Here is a 20,256-nt window from a genome sequence, read left to right on the forward strand (position 1 = left end):
GAAGCAGTATGACCAAGGCGGTCAATCCAGGGAATTCCCGAGGAAGAGGAAATCATCGTGGTGGACATTCTAGTCATAGTCATTTTGCAAATGAACATGGCAATATGTTTCTTGCAAGTGAGGAATTGCATCAGACTGATACAATGCACCTAGACACTGATTTCAATCCCAAAGAGGATTTCAGCTATCAAGTCGACCAAGTGGAACAGGATCCTTGGTACATCGACAGCGGTGCATCATCTCATATGACAAATCATCAGGAATGGTTCACAGAAATGAAGCCATTAGAAGGTCAAAAGAATGTCATCTACACAGCAGACAATACACCGAATCCGGTTCAAGGGACAGGTGTTATCCCTATGAACAATTTCACTGATACAAAAGGATTAGTCAAAGATGTGCTCTATGTTCCGAAGCTCAGCAAGAACCTTTTGTCAGTAGGTCAAATGACGGAACACAACTACAAAGTCATCTTCGACGGTGATGAATGCACTATCAGAGACAAATCCAAAAGAGGTCAGCTAGTAGCAAAAGGTGTCAAGGAAGGATGCTTATACAGGATGCTAGCTACAGTACCAGATAAGCATGCCATGTCAGCTCAAATGCAACAGATGCCACTATCTGCAAAATGGCAGAAGAGATATGGTCATGTCAACTTCAAGTACTTGTTAGATCTCAGGAATCAAAATATGGCAATTGGGATTCCGAAGCTACAGTTTCTTGGAAAAGTTTGTGAAGCATGCTGCTTCGGCAAACAAAAGCGAACCAACTTTGTCAGAAGTACCTCTCGTGCACGAGGTATTCTTGATTTAATTCATACAGATGTATGGGGTTATGCCCAGACCCGCAGCATCAATGGTTCACTTTATTACTTGACCTTCATCGATGACTACAGCAGATATTGTTGGGTCTATTTTTTGAAAGAGAAATCTGAAGTGTTTGCCAGATTTCAAGAATTTAAAGCCATGGTAGAAAACCAAACAGGCAGAAAGATCAAGGTCATGAGATCAGACAGAGGAGGTGAATACATGTCTTCAGCCTTCATGAACTTTTGCAAAACTCACGGCATTCGAAGACAATTCACATGTGCAGATACTCCTCAGCAAAATGCAATAGCTGAAAGGAAGAATGGGACTTTAGCAGATAGTGCTAGAGCAATGCTTAGTGAAAAGCATCTTCCGAATCAGTATTGGGCAGAAGCAATAGCTACAGCTAACTACTTGCTTAATCGGCTTCCTACCGAACCGATACAAGGTATGACTCCTTATGAAGCATTCACTGGACACAAGCCACGCATTGGGCATCTCCGCATATTTGGTTGCATAGCATATGCTCACATACATGATGATCATCGCAGGAAATTGGATGCGAAGTCACGCAAATGCATCATGGTTGGCTACAGTGAAGAAAGCAAAGCATACAAATTGTATGATCCCATCAACCGCAAAGTCATTATCTCCAGAGATGTAATCTTCGATGAGGAATCAGAATGGAAAACCTCACCTACACAGGAGATAGAAGCATCGACTTCACAGTCATCTACAGAACAGGTTGATGAAGAAGAGCAAGAATTGCCAACAACACCCCAATCAGCGTCACAGCAGCTCAGACGGTCTACTAGGGAAAGCAGACCACCAGCCAGATTGACATATGCTCAGAAAGGCAAAGCAATTCAGGTGGAAACCACCAACTATGCTCTTATGACTACCATCATGGCTACAGAAGAGCCAGTGTACTTCGAAGACGCAGTAGATAAGCCAGAATGGCAAACTGCAATGAATGAAGAAATGGATGCTTTGTATAAAAATAACACTTGGGAATTATGCGACCTTCCACTAGGAAAGAAGGCCATAGCCAACAAATGGGTATACAAAGTGAAGTACAATCCAGATGGCAGTATTCAGAGATACAAAGCCAGATTAGTTGCAAAAGGATTTGCACAACAATATGGTCAAGATTATGATGAGACTTATGCTCCCGTAGCAAAGATGGATTCCATACGGTTCTTGATATCACTAGCGACACTCAGTAAATGGAATGTGTATCAACTCGATGTCAAGAATGCATTTCTCAATGGTTATCTAGACGAGGAAGTCTACATGCAACAACCAGCCGGTTATGTTGAACCAGGACAAGAGAACAAGGTTTGCCATCTCAAGAAAAGTCTCTATGGCTTAAAGCAAGCACCCAGAAGTTGGTACAGCAGAATTGACAAGTATTTTGCTGATCTGGGATACATGAAGTCCAATGCAGATCATACTCTCTACTACAAAGTTCAAGGGGAAGATATTACTATTGCACTTTTGTACGTAGATGATCTGATTGTGACAGGAAGCAAGGATAGCTTCATCAGAAAATTAAAACAAGACTTATCTGCAGAGTTCGACATGAAAGATCTTGGACTTATGCACTATTGTCTTGGAATTGAGTTCTGGAGAGATTCAGATAGCACATTCATGAGTCAGCTCAAATATGTTGACAGTCTCCTGAAGAAGTTTCATATGGCAGATTGCAAGATTGCAGCCACTCCCATGGAACAGAGTTTGAAACTTACTAAAGATTCAGAAAAGCCTACAGTCAATGACAGATACTACATGCAACTCATTGGATCTCTTATATATCTGACAATCACACGGCCAGATATTTGTTATGCAGTAAGCTCACTAGCACAGTTTATGGCAAATCCAAAACAGTCTCACTGGAATGCAGCCAAAAGAGTCTTGAGATACATCAGAGGTACAAGACAATTTGGGATAGAATACAGAGGAAGTCATCCACGGTTGCATGGATACTGTGATAGTGACTATGCTGGAGATCATGAGACCAGGAGATCGACACAGGGATATGCATTTTTCCTTGGTCAAGGTGCTATATCATGGTTGTCAAACAAACAGCCAACTGTTTCTTTGTCTTCAACTGAAGCAGAATATAGAGCACTCACTACAGGTGCATGTGAGGCTATATGGCTCAGAAGACTATTGTCAGAAACAGATTACTTTGATGAATCAAAGCCAACAACAATATACTGTGATAATCAATCGGCTCAAGCATTGGCCAAAAATCCAGTATATCACTCCAGAACAAAGCACATTGATGTCAGAGAGCACTTCATCAGAGAAAGAGTGTTACTTGGTGACATCACACTGCAGCATTGTGATAGCAAAGAAAATGTTGCAGACATCTTTACCAAACCACTCGGTAAAGAGCTATTCGAGAAACACCGACTAGCTCTTGGTTTGATGCAGAGGAAGGACATTCCCATTAAAGGGGTGTGATGGAATGTAATGCTCAGTCCTTCTTCGATTCCCCAGAATCATCATCTTGAGGGAAGGCCTACTTCATGATGTTGATCTTGAGGGAAGGTGTTGAGAGTTCACGCTCAACATCATGTGATCATGTGTGCATAGCACCATCACGTGATCATATGTGCATAGCACTAACCTTATAGAGTGCTATAAAGGAAAGGGTTAGATCCCCTAACCCTAACCCTAAAAGGGTTTGTATATATTCTATTTTTTCAACTAATTCTAGTGTACAGTTAGTCATTTGTGGTGTGCTCTCTAGCTGTGCCCTCTCTCCTCATCTCCACTCTTCTCCTCTCCCCTCTTCATATTTTGTCAGGCAACCCTTGTTCGATCCCCATATGGGGTAGAGGCAAGGCAACTGCCCTTCGATAGCCTCAACCGTGTGTGTGAGTTGGGTGGGTGAGTTTTTTTTTTTTCTTAAAGAACTTTTCTTAAACTAGAGCTTTGCAAATCTTAAACTAACAAAAAATCTTTATTTGATTAGAATACTTATGGAAAGAACATTCATGTTGATTGTTACTTTTTATGGAGTGATGTGAAAGTGACGTATTCTTTAATGCCATATACAAACACAACTAGCCTACTTAAACTTTGCATTCTTATCATGAAGATTTGGCAAGGACAAAATTTTTCAACTATGTGGCTCTAATAGCTAATAGAATAATCTCAATTGAGAGATATAAAGATGAGACACATTACGGTAGTGCCTGCCCCTACTTGGTAGTTAAGTATCTGAAGGTGGTCAAAAGAGCAAAATGCTTCTACATGTGTTAGTGCCTTTTGAGGGTAGATTGTGATGGGGTAGTTGGACTACCATTTGATGCTCAATATGTTTTGATTCGCTTGGATTTGTTTGTGGGAGCCATCCAAGCCTTTACGATGAATTATACACTCTTTGAATCTTTAATCTTTTATCTCATGAGTTTGTGGCACGACCTTGTACATTCTACTTTCACTCTAAAATCCTCATATCAATTGAATTAATTTATCCACTCAATTATACCCACTTTTCACTTGACCTTTTCCATTTAACCAACATAGAAAAGTTGGCATTGCAAAAAGACACAAGGAGTGTGTATTCACTCACTACATTACATGATTTCCACACAATTTACATTTTTTTAGTCATAACTGCACACACACATATGCTGGCACACACGCACATGTATTTGTGCACATGTTTGAGGACCATGGTGAGGCAAGGCAATAGAGCAAGGAGGTTTGTTCTTAGTCTCGGCTATCATCCCAACCCTTCAAGAAGGCAAGGGACGATAATGTGTGGTAAAGCTTATAGTGTGTGGTAGGATGATGTGCCATTTTTAGTACGTTACCATGCACTGTAAGCTTAACCACAATAAGAGTCCTCTCAAAGGTTTGGGACATAACCAAAACGAGTCCAACAACTTTGCTTACAGTCTTGCATCATCATGGTCCTTAACCAAATGAGAACAAGCTAAGGGGTGGTGACTTCATCACCATTACTTAAGACCTAGGGGAGGGTTATATTAACCTCATTTTTCCTCATAAATTGACCACCTCATTTTCCTAAGCTTTTGCTCAAATAAACAAGGGTGCATGTATGCACAAAAGCACTTGGCTCCAACTTGTGGGTTTTATGAGTCTTTAGATGCTGTTGATTGTTTAATAAGAAATAATAAAAAAGAAACGCTTTGAGGACTCACAAGATCCATTAGGCTTTGACAAGGTTCTATAGTTATTTTGCATACTCTCACACTGACTACAAAGCCACTGCCTTTTTTATTAAAAGACTATAATTTAAAGTTGAAAGGTAAATCGGCGTTATTTTTCCTTGAAGGTTTTACGAATGATACCTACAAAGTTTTGATGTCAACTTTCTGGGGGGGGTTTTGGCTTTATTTTTATAAACAGATCCAATAGACGACAATCTCTTCATTGGCAGGCATAAAGGCCTTTCAATTGATTTATAGCCATGTTGGAGGCAAGCTAAAAGCTGAAAAGCCTACAGCCACACACAAGCTAAAAGCTGAAAAGCCAACAGCCATCTAAAAGTAGAGGTTAAGAATTTTAGAAATTCCTAAAAAACTAAGAATAATCACAAAATTCCCACTCAACTCAATCCTAAAGCATTGTCTCTAGGAGAGCCAATGCTAATAAAGAAAAACCTCTTACTCAAAGCTTATTTGTTCATTGGTGATGCCTATTGCCTACCCATTTGCTTAAATATAAGCATTTAAGCTACTAGCAATTTTGGCTTAGAATGCTTTTTGAGGCAATTAGTGTTCTTTATCATACTACAATTACAAGTCTTATTAGTTTATTTACAAGTTTAATAACCATGGTTTTTGCCATTATCTAGGTTCATTTGTGTTAATGGTCAAGCTTAGCTTAGCTTGGATTCCTCTCAAAACTCTTTCCTATGTCACAAACACTCCCCAAACACTCTCCTATTGCAAAGGCACTTTTAAATAGAAAAGGTCATCGTCCCAACAAATGAATTACTGAAAAATTATGCACACACGCACGCACGCATGTGCGCGCGTGCACAGACACACACACATCATATATGTATATGTTATGCACAACCACTACATTGTTAATGGCTAGGTAGATCGTCTGACAAGTGCACTGAGTTGGGTAGGATGTTGAGGAGGTGATCTGAGAGGCAAACCGGGGGATCGAGCATACGATCTCACAAGTTCACTAGGATGATGATGATGATGATGATGATGATGAGAGAGAGTGGAAGGACAGGTGACTTGACCCAAGTGAGGTGATTGATACCCAAGGGTGTGCTTTGTCTCTGCCACCATTTTCTCCTTCTTCTTCTTTTGAGCTTGTTTTGCCTCTCTACAGAGCACAGCTATGGCGTCTTTGAGCTGTGGCCTGGGCGAGGTTCTGCCCCATTTGCCTTCCCAGCCCTTCCAAGCTTGCTCCTCCACCACATCCCTCGCTTCTTCTGATGAATCTTTGCGTGCTTCCTCCCTCCCTTCCTCTTGTTTCACCCCTAGGGCTTCCTCCATCTGCAGCTTCGGTGTGTCTGGTGAGCAGGGGAAGAAATTCCTAGGCGGGGACCTGAAAGTCCCGGATGGGTCTTGGTACCTTTTGCAATCTCTCCGCAAGCAGCTTCCAAGGAGAAATGGATTCGAATGCCGAGCGAGCGTTGCTAGCTCTGAAGCCGTTGCTGAAAAGCAGGTCAGCACGGGAGACGCGTACAGCTCGTTAAGCCAAGTTTGTGCGGTTCTTGGGACTCAGTGGGGTGATGAAGGGAAGGGAAAACTCGTCGATATACTGGCAGAACGCTACGACGTTGTAGCCAGGTGTCAGGTAAGAAAGCGTCTCACTTGGACATTGTTTCCTTCTTGTGAGGGTATCCTGTCTTCTGGGTTGTAGGAATGCTTCTCACTGAGTGCTTGGATCGTCAGGGAGGATCAAATGCAGGGCACACTATCTACAACAGCCAGGGCAAGAAATTCGCCCTTCATCTGGTGCCATCCGGAATACTCAATGAGAACGCTATATGTGTCATTGGCAATGGAGTGGTTGTGCATCTGCCGAGTTTCTTCGAAGAGGTAGACAGGCTTGAGTCCAGTGGTGTTGATTGTAAAGGCAGACTTCTGATCTCTGACCGTGCCCATTTGCTGTTTGATTTGCATCAAACAGTTGATGGATTGAGGGAAGCAGAACTTAAAGGTTCTATGATTGGAACGACCAAGCGTGGCATTGGTCCGTGCTATGGAAGCAAAGCTATCCGGAATGGTCTGAGAGTGAGTGACTTGAGACATATGGATACATTTAGGGACAAGTTGGCAAACCTTTTCTGGGATGCATCTTCTCGATTTCAAAGTTTTGACAATGACGAGAAACTGATCGATGCAGAGTTGGAGCGATACAAGGCATTTGCCGAACGTCTGGAGCCCTTTATCACAGATACTGTGCAGTATGTCAATGAAGCTTACCGTCAGAAGAAAAGAGTGTTAGTGGAGGGTGGCCAGGCCACAATGCTGGATGTGGATTTCGGCACTTACCCTTACGTGACATCGTCTAATCCATCAGCAGGGGGAATTTGCACAGGCTTAGGTATCGCCCCTAAAGTGCTTGGCGATCTAGTTGGAGTGGTAAGCGATTTTCTAACATTGGAGATGATTTTCTGAACGGGACAAAGACAATGTTCTATAAAAGACCTTTAATTTTGAAGTAGCTCAATCGACATTCAAATTTCAGCTTCGCTGAACTGCAGGTAAAAGCATATTCGACAAGGGTAGGCGCAGGGCCATACCCGACTGAAATTTTCGGCCAACTTGGGGAGAGTGTTCGTGCTTCTGGTAATGAGTATGGTACCACGACAGGGAGGCCTCGTCGCTGTGGATGGCTGGATATAGTTGCTCTTAACTATTCTTGCCAGATTAATGGTTTTTCATACCTCAATATGACGAAACTGGACGTATTATCCAGTTTGCCAACCTTAAAGCTTGGCGTAGGATACAAGGCCAAGGATGGGACAATGTTACACTGTTTCCCTGCTGATTTGGAGACCCTTGGAGAAGTTCAGGTATGCTATTGTTGGGCTTGTTGGCTCATTTTGAATTCCGTTTGTGGGCAAAGTTTTGTTTTTAATGCATGGCAAGGCACGATCTCATTTATTTATTTTTCCGAGCAAATTGGAGTGAGCTTGCAGAAAGCAATATAAGTACACGTTACAATGGCCGTGGCTCAACAAGCTTCTATGGATTGCATTTGATTAACTTGAGCTGAGTCTGGCATGGCCTTTGTTAACCTTGGGGAGTGTAAGAAGTAGGGATGTCATGTCATTTAGGCTACAGAATGCATGGCGAAGTGAATGTGTTAATGGCTCATCAGTGTACTCTTTTATAAGCTATGAAAAGGATGTGCTTTGTTGGTGGTCGACGTACTGTGCCAAGGAAGAAGCCTAGGCTTTTCATTGATATAGTGATTGTGTGTCTACCTTCATATGCTTCGTGCTATCATGAGTCTTACGATTTTGAGACCACCTTGTTTGGAGAATGTGTTGATATGTAACAGATACACCTTCTTTATAACATGCAGGTTGTGTATGAAGACCTTCCTGGATGGCAAGTTGATATTTCCTCCATGAGGAAGTATGAAGACCTTCCAGCAGCAGCTAAATCTTATGTTGAGAGAGTAGAGAGTCTTGTTGGGGTGCCCATTCGCTTCATTGGTGTTGGTCCTGGAAGGGACGCAATGATTGTTAAAGAGTAGTAAATAGCTGCTTTTTGAACGAATTATGGAGATAGACACAGAGCATGTTACTGAGAGGCACAAGACATATGTACTGAACATATTCTTGTGTAGCGGAAAAAGTGGATATGAATGGTTAAATGACATTCAATTCTCATCACATTTAATTGGCCTGATCCCTTTTGTTAAAATTTAAGATTTCTGCTTTGGCCTCTCTTTCAACTGTTTTTCTGTAGTTACAGGCAGATGTGGGTCTTAGGAATGGAGTGGATGGTGGTTTTTTAAAAATTAATTTCAACGTGTGCTTTTTTTGTGTGACATTTTTGGGTGTTTCCACACAAAGTGCAGGCTGTGGAGTGCTCTTCCTGTATTTTTTTTCTTGTCGTCTCAAGCTTTCCTGTATTTTTTTTCTTGTCCTCTCAGGCTGTTGGTATCTTGTATTAATATCAGGAAATTTATTCTTGTCATATAGCTACAAAGTAGACTGCTTGGTTCTTATGTTTTTTATAAATGGCAGGTGCAATACGTCTGAGTTATTTTGTAAGTGCAATTCTATTATCGTTGGTATCCTTTGGTTAATTTTTGCGAAATATAATCTTATCATATATCTACAAAGTAGACTGCTTGGCTCTTATGTTTTTGATAACTGGCAGGTACAATACATTTGAAAGTATTATGCTCAGTGCAGTTTTGAAGATAGTATTTGGGTGTTGTTTATGTGATGTGGAGGACGTGGAATGTTCTTTTCTTATACTGTCTTGCTTCCTTTTATGTCTTATGAATGTATCTTCATTGTTTGGAAGTTCCCTTTAGTTATCAATGCCATGGCATTTTGAGTTAAAAAATGGTTTGACTGAACAAAATAGGGGCTTCCTTCCATCATAGCACTTGGACTGGTTGGAGAGACAGCTTTTGACTTGTCCCAGTCGGTTAATTCAGCTACAAAAGAGGAATGGGATAAGACCATGAAGTTCCTTCATGGCCTGTGTTTGGACATTGCTTACCAGTTCGCTCAATTTTGAGCTCATGAACAAGGGTCAAGAGCCCAAGTCTGCCTCAGCAAGAAGTATTTGAACTCGATCTTTTCCAAACTAGCTTCACCAGCAGGAAGAAGCAGGGGGACTCTTCAACAGTGGGGCAGTCAGATGCTCCCAGCCCTAGGTGGAGAACACAGTAGCAATATTCGTTCTTGCAAGTGGTCAGCTATTCCCACCCAGGCGGATAGTAGAAAGAGCAACACAAACTGGGTAGCAAAGAGAGGCACTTACCTGAGCACTCTGCAGGAGGTCCTAGCCAATCTCACAAGGTTTTCACCAGCTCCCCTCACAGGGAAGGGCTCCCCTCTCTTGAGGAGCCTTTTTAGAGTCTGGAAGCTCCGGCTGGCTGGGTTTTTGGAGTTCGGGTCTACACCGGTAGAGTTCATCAGAAGCTCACTTCAGTAGCGGTTAGGACCAGATCACCTGACAAACATAAAAAAGTGCCTTTAGATCTAGGTAGGTATCATGTTTTCATCACACTAGAGGCGAAAATTCGACAATGAGGGACATCCGGGTGGGCTTGCTACCTCAGTTCCATGCTAGCAGTCAATCGGGAGCCATGCATCTCAGTTCCTCAGTCGGGTTAGTGCAAGTTTTGGTAGAGCAGTTGGCTACCTAGTTTCAGCCGGACCCACACAGTAGAACAACGGGAGGTGTCTGTTTAGCAGGACTAGGTCCTACCATGGGATTAGTCTTGACAGTTAAGTAGAGCTCCGGTTCAACATAGATTCCATAGCATTGGAGTAGTTTCAGAGCTGACATGCGTCTCATTCCTAGCAGAGGCTTTGCATTTTCCCAAGTTCTAGCAATTGCAAAAGGGGATGTCATAGACATTATCAAGCCATGGCGTGTACTTGAACCCATAATGCTGTTAGAGTATAGAGGCTTGCTTGCTACAGCCACCTTGGAGCGGATAATTGCAAGAGATCACATTGTGCATAACCAAGTTGCGGCCTGCTGGTATTGTGATAATTCTTTCTATCTTCAATGGTGCGTTGCTCTATCAGCTAGATTTAGATTTAGATGCTCGTTGGGGAGAGACTAAAATGAAAATGTTTAGACTTCACAGGCAGATGTAGCTTGAATGAAGAGATTTTGGACTACCTTTTGATTAGCCTTCTCCTTTAGTGCTAGCCTTCATCATGGCTGAGTCTGCCCTTCACCTCCGGAGTGCCGACAGAAACTCAGTACGAAGACTTTGTATAAATGGATGCTCAAGTATGTGTGGGTTTGTGGATTTGAATGTGTGAGAGCATATTTTTATACTATGGTCTACACCCACTGTTGGGCGCTGATGACGTCAGTGGGGATGTCATAGTAGCTAGTCCCTGCTATGCATGATGGAGTTTACGGTTTTCAACCTTGTGAGTGACTATCATGAGATTGAAACTGCACTATGTTGTGTTTTTAGAGGATGAGTTTGGGAATGTTCCTGGATTCATCTAGGTATATACCAGAGAGCACTAAAAAACCTGGAAGGAAGACAACATGTAAGGTCTTAAACCTGTGTAGCCCTCACTTGCAATGAGGGGTCACTGAAGACAGTACCAAAGCTGGAGTCCGGTTGCTGTCACATGTGTTGGTGGACTCCCTCCACCTGTTGCGTGCCCTCAGGGCCTCGGTATTTTATTGGATGGAATATTGAGGCCCAATGGGCCCTTGTATAGTGGTGGAAGCTAGTCTGCCCACTCACCTTACTACTGTCGCCTGGGTTTGCCAAACAATTTATTGGGCCCCATAAGTGACCCGACCTGGCTGACCTCTTTGTTGCTGTCCCTCAGCGAGGTCTATGGTCAATCCTAACCTAGCCCCTCTATACACCCGAGGTGTAGGTCACAAGGCTTAGGTCTCTTCTTGGCCTTCCTAGGTCTTCACCTGCTTTTTGTCAAGTCTCTTGTATCCCTTCCAAGGTTCTTTAAAAGGCCCCGAGGCCTTGCACTTCAGCCTTCTTTTGTAGAGCACCCACCCCAGTTGTCTTTGATCCCATTTCCTTATGCTTTTGAGTTTGTGCCAACATCCCAAGCCGGACAATACGTACTCGATCCAAATTTACACTATTCAAACTCCTCTTGTAGCCAAATCTAGAAGAGAAGACTTAGCATTATCTACCAAAGATGGACAATACCGACGTTAGCCCGCATGCAAGCGATGAGTTGTGCCTTACTCTGGTGCTTCTTGATTGAAGATGCGAGGGCCTTGAGAGACTTACCTATCAAATCCCCAGTGCGGTATAAAAAGGCTTGCTATAGGTTTGAGCTATCAAGCAACTATGCTTGCTCTACTGCGTTACTGTAATATGGCCAGCAACTGCGTCAAATAGCTTTAAAATATCCACTTCTCATTGTGTTGCTTAATTGTTTGTTCGATGTGTGAATCTTTGGTTCATCACTGAAGCAAGCAATTGAAGGAGGTGTAGCGCTTGAAGCATCATACCACCAGATTAGCGCTTGAAGCATTGAAGTAGTCTAGGGATTGCTTACATCAAACTACTGCTTGTGGTTGGATCATCCATGTGAATTGGAAAGCTTGTAGCCTTTGAGATCAATCCAAGATCAAGGCTCAAGGAGAGCCTATCGTAAAGAGGACTTTGTGGGGATCGCTTAATGATGAGCCAAGTAGCAATTCAGCCGTCACTTACGAGATCTATAGAAGAGAAGTTCTGTACATAATCTATGGGAGCCACCTATTTATAGGGAATGAAGGAAAATGAAATCTACAAGATCTGAGTTTGTGTTGTGGAACGTGTTGTTCTATAGGCACCTATTGCTTGACCAATCGTAATTGCCTTACCTTGGTCTGTACTATAGGCACCTATTGCCAGGCCTATAAACATGCCTTGACAATATCATTGTACTGTTGTTTCTCTAGCCCTTTGCCACACAAAATTGCAACGTGGCATCGTTGTTTTTGTAGCTCCAGTTCCAGGTGCAATTAGTCCTTCAAACATGCTCCAAAGAGTGCGCAACTATTCTATCACGTACGCTTTCCTTCCATACAAAGAGTGGGGGTTTCATAGGTGGGTCAATGACACATCCACCACCCCATCTCAATGAATCAACTTGGGCCATGGTCCAGACTCCAACTGCTCTTTGGAAAGAGCCTTGGTAAAAATATCAGAGATGTTTTCCTTTGTTGGGCAATGAGGCAGTTTCACGATGCCGTCTTGAATCACTCTAAAATGAAGAGATATTAAGCCTTGATGTGCTTTTTTCGTCCCTCATGATGTCTCACATGATCATAGTCACCTCTCCTGAAGAACTCCCATGTCCCCTAGTATCCATCTGAGCCAAATGGACTCGCATGCGCTAGACAAGATGCTCTATATTTTGCCTATGTGGAAGACAATGCAATTGTAGGTTGCTTCTTGCTTAGCTAAGATATGGCACTCTTTGCACATGAAGTAGTAACCCGAAGTTGAGTGCCATGTATCCCAATCTATAGCCCAATCTGAATCACAAAAATGCTCCAAGCTTGCTACTATCAAAACGATACATGATCCCATTGGCAGGCCTAGTATAAGTTAAATACAACAAATTACCAACCACTTTCTCGTAAACCACTGCATCAACCAACTGTCACTCTTTTGCCAAACTTCTATGCCATGGAAATAATGAACTCCTAAATCTGTCATTTCAAACTCTTGTACCAAGTGTCCTTTGACCTTGTGGATCTTCCCCCTATGAATACTTAAATTATCTACATAAAGAATTGTTATCATGGTCATCTCTCCTTTCATAAAGAGATAGAGGTAGGACCAGATGGAGTCCTATCTCATGGATGATGGAAGTAGTCATCTATCCTCTCATACCATGCCCTCGAGGCATGTTTGAGTCCAAAGAGTGCCCTGCGAAGTCTGCATACCTCCTTTCCATCGCTTGGATGTCAGATCCCTTTTGGCTTATCAACATACACTTCTTGAAGCTCACCATTTAGAAAGTTAGACATCACGTCCATTTGAAAAATTGGCCACCAATGGTGGGCTATCAAAGCTATCATTGTGCAAAAGGTAGTCATCTTGTCTGTAGGACTTAATGCCTCTCTATAGTTAACTCCTTCTGCTTATGCATAGCCTTTGACCACAAGTCTTGCCTTTTACTTATCCAAAATGCCATCAAATTTGTACTTGGCGTGGTAAACCCACTTGGTTCCAATAATCTTCCTCTTCCGGGGTCTATCCCAAGTGTGGTTCTTCACAATAGCATCCATTTTTGCTTTCATCTTCCACACTAGGAATCCCTTTGCTTCTTCAAAGGTTCTTATTTTTTGACCAACTGCGAAGAATTGATCTCTTATCACCTTCATCTTGTGATGTTCTCTTGAATCGAGCCCCCCTCGTCTGTATGCATGTTGTAAAGCTCTATCTCAAGGTCGAGGATCTTTGCAGCATCCTTGACCTCATACATGTCTGAAGATGGTGCATGCACCAAAGACTATGTTTGCAAGCTGAATATATGAGAGAACAGAATCTGGAGTGGTGCCAATGATGATGGCCAAGGCCTCAGCATCATGCATAACCCAAGCTATCATCACTGTTATTGGATTTGTTGGTCTCACAACCCCAATCACACTTGTGGTAGGCTATAGCATAACCTCCACTCTTTTCATGATTTCCCAAATCATCCTTACCACAAGGTGGCTCTAAATCTTCATCTTCCCAAGGGGATAATTTGTTCTGTCAAGGGTACCTTTCTCCCCAAACTTGGGATGAGTAGTTAAGCAACCACGATGAGGATGTGAAAGGCTTATGAGGGGAGATCGTCCTTTTATATGCTAAACAAAAAAATCTTCTTCCTGAAATGGGGTCCCCTTTTTCACGGGGAGGGGCTCCTTCCTTTAGGGTTAAGGGGTATCACAAGAGTTGCTGATGAGGCTCTAATACCATGTGAGATTTGGGGGCTGTTTGGATAGAAACCCTAATGAGTAAAATAAACTCGAATCACTCGTTGATCTCTCTTAGAAACAACAGCATGCACTCACTAAAACTCACACAGATAATAAAACAAGTAGAGAATAAAGAGCACTCAGTAATTTGGCAGCAGTCTGAGGGAGGTCCCCTGACCGAGGTGGACTTGGGTAGCAGAGGCAATCCAAAGGAATAGTGCAGAGTTACAGTCCTAGGCACTAAGGAGGTGGCTTAAGATGCAAGAGAGGGAGAGGGCCTTGAGGAGAGATTTGGCCTCCATAGAGCGTCTTAGAGAGTAGGAGCCGCAGGCTCGTAGTGGCTTAGTGAGAGATATGAGTCTGCGAGGCCGATCTTGCAGGAGCTAGAGGCATGGAGGGCCTAGTTCTTGTACCACTCTTCCCACACTAGATGGGTGCAGTAGGGGGATAGGATGACTCCATAGTTTTTCCAGGTCACTAGGCCCCACTCAGTGGGGATGCAACTCTAACGAATGAGGGATGCAAAGCACAGATACACATGGACCGCCAAGAGATTCTAGAGATGACATGGATTTCTACAGCCAATTGGTTCAAACAAAGGAGAAGTCTCCGGCGTCTCTTGTCGCCATAGTGGAAGTGTGGAAGCAGGTTCCAATGGTGGTCTCTCTGAGCTTGAGCAGATGAAGCCATCAAGGCCCTCCCCCCCCAGAAGTGCCCGAGAGGACGGTCTAACTCTGACTTTCTTTTGTTTCTTTTGGGAGCATATCCACGCTTCACTCTGGCAGGCCTACTAGGAGGATTTTGACACATGCTCTCTCCCTTAGTCAATGAGCTGTGGTTGGATTTGCTTACTCCCGAAAGGGGGGGACATGTGAGACATCCTGCAATGGAGGCTGATTACCCTTCTAGACACCACTTACAAGATCTTGGCCAAGGTCTTGAGTCTAAGATTGAGGCCCCACCTTCCAGATATCATCCATGATACACATCGGTTTTGTTCAGGAGCGCAATATCCTGGACAACATTTCAACCTTCTAGGAGGCACTGAATTGGGCCCAGGAGGAGGCTCAGCTTCTTGCTATCCTTCCCTTGGACTTCGAGAAGGATAATGATAGGGTGGAGTGGTCTTTCCTGGAGGGAACAAGGAGGAGCTTGGTTTCAGCCCTTTATCCCAAGAGTTCCAATCAGGTGACTATCGAGGGCCACACAGAAAAGGCATTTCCTTTTCCTCTTTCTAGCAAAGGACATGGGTTATTTTCTATGCTCCTAGGCCACGGGCCTTTCAGGCATGTGGCTCCCCATCTGATAGGAGGATGAGCTAGTGGATGCGAAGTTTGCAGATGACACAGCTCTATTCATAGGATCAGTGGGCGAGGTCAAGGGGGCTCTGGCCATTTATTGTGAGGCCTTTGGAGCACAGATTAACTGCACCAAAGCCGTAGGTTTCTTTAGGGTATGGAGGAGGTCTAAGAGATTTTTGACTCAGGGCATCCCTCGGATTTAGGTGGATTCCACGCGGACAACCAACGAGACACTTAGGGTGCAAGGTGGGGCCGGATATCATGGCAAAGCAACAGATTGCTCTGGCTTTGGAGAGTATACTCTACAAGCTTCTATTTTGGATCTCGACCAAGCTCTCCCTCATAGGCATGGCTTTAGTTGTCTTACTCGCCATTTCCTAGTACATCATTTCATGTTGGTGTTTCCATCGAAGCTGTATGGGACAACTTAGAAGACTGGTGCGAAACTTTCTCAGGGCGGGTTCGGATAGCACATAGAACACCATGGCTAGAGTGGCCTAGCACACGGTGATCCTTCCATAATTACGCATCAGGTTGGGTATCATAGACCCGAAGATGCAGAGTCGGGCACTCCTCGGCAACCTAGTGGTTCCAAGTCTCACACCTAGCATAGAGCCCTAGAAGCTCTCCTACAGAGGGGACTTCTCAGGAACACCCCTTGGACAGGTGGCCATTAGTAGCAATCTTACAGGTGGATCTTCTCAGAGGCACCGCTCACAGGGAGGGGCTCCCCATTCATGAGAAGCCTAATCAGGGTATGGCACAAGGTCTCAGGGGGACTCATTCGGGCTAGCCCTTCCTACAGGGAAGAGTTCCAGAGATAGCTACTTCTTTGGCACTCGGAGGTCAGAGATACAAATAAATGGATGCTAGGACAAAGGATCAATATTGGGTGCACAATGGGATAGTGGCCCAACAAGATCCTTTGGGGCTTGGAGAGAGCTCCCTTGGGATCCAAAGGCCAAGGCACAAGCACTCTTTCACATGCAAGGAGCATATATCGAGTGGTAGAGAATGATTCAACGATCCTTGAGTCATGTGTGAGGCCGCGCAACCCATGGACACCACACTGCTAGGACGGCTAGTTCTCCCGACGGACAAGGGTGCCGCTTAGGGTCCAATTCTTTAGAGAGCATCTGTGATTCATTCGTCCCAGGTTTTAAACGGTGGGACCTAGCAAGATCCTACAGGGTGAGTCAAAGAGGGAGTCGGAGGATCTGACACCATTGGAGGATTTAGAGTGGCAGAGGATCGTGGTTTTTGGCTATTTAGGCATATTGATCCACGATCCTATCAAGTCTAGAGGAAGTGGTTTGGTGTCTGTGGTTATGGGAGGGCAAGCCTCTTAGAGATATCCAGTGGGACCCAGGGGATCCTGGCCAATGCGACAGCGACACTTAGATAGGATAAAGGAGATGCCTTTGTTTTTGTACATGACCAACATCGACAGATGCATTCAGCTAGAGGCAACATCATGGACTCCCTCAAGGGAGCGACATTGGCTCGAGGAGGAGGTTCCCAGAGACATTGTATGGTCCTGCATGAGACCACGGAAGATATCATACTTCTTCTAGATGGTAGCTCATGGGGGTCTCCCTATCGGTCCCTAGCTGGAGCATATGAAGGTGGATGGCAGATGTGCTTGCTGCATGAAGGGGATGTTGGAGAAAATCCCACACTGCTTATGGGGCTGTCTGGTGGCACAAAGCATTTGGACAACAGCTTTCCAGATTGTGGCCAGGACACAAAGGATGTAGAGAGATTTCACGTGGGGGATGGTGGCGTGGCTCATAGAGGTCTCACCAGCATACAAGACTCATGGTGAGTAGCCTCTAGAATTGAGTTTCTCGAGGCAGCATCACTATTTCACGCTCGCCCATAGCCTTTATCGGAGGATAGTGTTTGGGAGACAGTGGCTAGCATCACTGCCTGGAACATTTGGGTCTCCCATTTTGCTGTCAAGTGATGGGAGGGCAACAGGTTCCAATGGCGACTAAACTAGTAGCCATTTGGCAGGACATCATCTTCACTTTGCGAGCCAGTTGGGAGCACAGCGTCTCAGAATCAAGCGAAACCGTTGAGCAACGGGAACGTTTTTGCAAGGCTTGGCCTGCAGGCATATTCTACACATTCTCAATGGAAGATATTCATTGGTGGATGTATAGGCCACCACCTTGGTTGTTACCCTTGTTTTGGACAATCCCTAGCAGCTAGCCGGGGTTGTCGACAGGCCAATCTTGCCTACTATCAGGCCTATAAATAGGCCTACCTTTGTAGGTGCCTACTATCAGGCCTATACATAGGCCCTAATTCAATTGTATTGTTGTTTCTCCAGCCCTATACCCCACAAAATTGCCACGTGTTATAATAGATGTTTCCGCTCTAGTCCTAGGTGTAGTCAGTCCTCCAAACCTACTCCACAGAGTGTGCAATTATTTTATCCAAGTATGCTTCCCTTCCATAGTGCCTTGACCCTTGTCTTCATCATGTGGGGGCTCACGTTGGTTCACACTTCTAACACTTGTTCATGCTCTAGCAATCCTTTCCATCTGATGAGATACTCAATGTATACCTTCTTGGCAAAGTACTCTATCTTTGAAACCCACACTGTGCTCAAGGACATAGAGGATATGACCATCCTCATCCATATGTGGAAACTCTAGAAGGATGTGCACATGCTGGCCCACCTGTGGTTTCAACAAACACACATGAAACACATTGTGATCTTGGATGTGTGCAATAGCTTTGGTTGATACACCATTTCCCCAATTTTATAGATGATCCTATAAGGGCCCAATCTTACAGATGATCCTATAAGGGCCATAATATCGATGAACAAACATTGTGTTGGTATTACCCTTCAACGAGCATAAGGATTTTTGTAGAGACGTAAATGCACATAATCTTGAAAACCAGCTATCTCTGATGCTTATCTGTATTTTATTCTATTTGGCTTGGGCATCGTGCTTACTCTTTTTAGCCAATTGTCGAAGAGCCTCCATCCTCTCCAAGTCATCTTGTGCTTTTGCTGATTTTTCATAAACATGTCTTCAATTTAAGAAGGCATTTCCAGTTTACACACTTATACATTATCTCAAATTGGCTCATTCCAATAGAGAAATGCTTGGTGCTATTGTGAAAAAGATCAGCAAGTGCAAGCCACTTATCCCATGACCTTTGGGTGTCATTAGAAAAGTGCCTCAAGTATTCCTCTACCCATTTCTTTATGCTTTTCAGATTGAACATTAGTCTCAAGTTCGCATGCAGTGCTAGGGGTAACGAATGTACCAGTTGGTGCTGTAAATAATTCCTCTAAGAAATGACCCATAATACATCTCTATCACTAACAATTTTTTGAGGGAATTTGGATGCTTGAACACCTAATCAACAGACTAACAGAAACCTGTGATACTAAATACTAGGTTTTATGGATATGAAATGGGCTTCTTTTGTTACCACTACATAGATATTGTCCCATGCTCTATCTGTAGAAGGCTATCTCGTGATGAAACGCATCACTATGTGTGTCAATTTGCCCTTTGGAATGGGTAATGGAGACAACAAACCAGATGGTAGTTTGCAATCCACTTTATTTTGCTAGCATGGCAAACATTTAGCAACATGTTTGGCTACACACCTCCACAAACCTTCCCAAAATAAACTCTACCTGATCCTCTCATATGCCTTCGTGACACTTGTATGTCTTGCCATACTGGAAGAATGCATTTCCCTCAACACTAACTGTCTATATTATAAGTCTCAAACAAAGTAAATTAGGGTAAACCAACCCAAGGGCATGAGTCAATGCAAATTTTAGCCCTTCGAAATTAAGCGGCATGTCTTTCATCACGAAAATGCATCCTTCTTCAACAAGTCAATAAGAGGAGCTGACCTCTTGGATAATTTCCATATACATCATCTGTAGAAAGAGGCAAGACCCTAAGAACGTCTTAGGTGGGTAGAATTTAGTGGCTGCGGCCATTTCCTCACGCATTTCACCTTTATGAGTCCACTTAAGTCCCATCTTTGCTCACAATGTGCCCCAAGTATTCAACCTATGCCACCATAAAAGTACATTTGCTAGCTTTTGCATGGAGTTGCTGTAGCCTCAAAATTTGTAGCACTTGTTTGACATGATCAACGTGCTCTTGTTTGCTTTTTCTATAAATGAGGGTGTCATCAAAGAAAACTCCCACATATCAAAAGAGAAGTGGTTGCAATGTTGTTCATAAGCACCTAAAATGTGGATGGTGCATTAGTCAACCCAAATGGCATCACCTTGAAGTCATACAAACCCCTTTCTATGCATAAGAGATATTTTAGATCATCACCCCTTTCACTCTGATCTAATGCTAGCCTGATCTCAAATCTATCTTTGTGAAGAACTAAGCACCCTTTAGTTCATCCAACAGATCATCCATCCTGGGAATTGGAAATATGTTTTTTATAGTGGCCGCTATGCATTATGTTTCCTCCATATCTAAGGTCAAAACATACAAGTGTACTAGACACCTCTAGTTCCCATACATGGGG

At 43.6% G+C, this 20,256-nt stretch overlaps 1 protein-coding gene across 1 annotated transcript; it reads left to right on the forward strand.

Moving 5' to 3' along the window:
• Nucleotides 1-6,082: 6,082 nt before the first annotated feature.
• ADSS (adenylosuccinate synthase) lies at nucleotides 6,083-8,706 on the forward strand. The gene is made up of 4 exons (XM_087395779.1): nucleotides 6,083-6,611; nucleotides 6,710-7,402; nucleotides 7,525-7,836; nucleotides 8,352-8,706. Exons 1-4 carry the CDS (start codon nucleotides 6,150-6,152, stop codon nucleotides 8,523-8,525), a joined length of 1,641 nt encoding a protein of 546 aa, XP_087251905.1. The 5' UTR covers nucleotides 6,083-6,149; the 3' UTR covers nucleotides 8,526-8,706.
• The last annotated feature ends 11,550 nt before the right edge of the window (nucleotides 8,707-20,256 follow it).

This window comes from Dipteris shenzhenensis, chromosome 24, assembly GCF_047967505.1.
Source record: "Dipteris shenzhenensis isolate YYH24624 ecotype China chromosome 24, Dip_SZ_1.0, whole genome shotgun sequence".
NCBI classification, from domain to species: Eukaryota; Viridiplantae; Streptophyta; class Polypodiopsida; order Gleicheniales; family Dipteridaceae; genus Dipteris; species Dipteris shenzhenensis.

What these genes read in the sequence shown, in the direction of transcription:
- ADSS (XM_087395779.1), top strand. Translation starts at nt 6,150, where the DNA reads ATGGCGTCTTTGAGCTGTGGCCTGGGCGAGGTTCTGCCCCATTTGCCT. An exon ending in ACGTTGTAGCCAGGTGTCAG is followed by an intron (nt 6,612 to 6,709) that starts GTAAGAAAGCGT and finishes TTGGATCGTCAG; the next exon opens with GGAGGATCAAATGCAGGGCA. An exon ending in TTGGCGATCTAGTTGGAGTG is followed by an intron (nt 7,403 to 7,524) that starts GTAAGCGATTTT and finishes GCTGAACTGCAG; the next exon opens with GTAAAAGCATATTCGACAAG.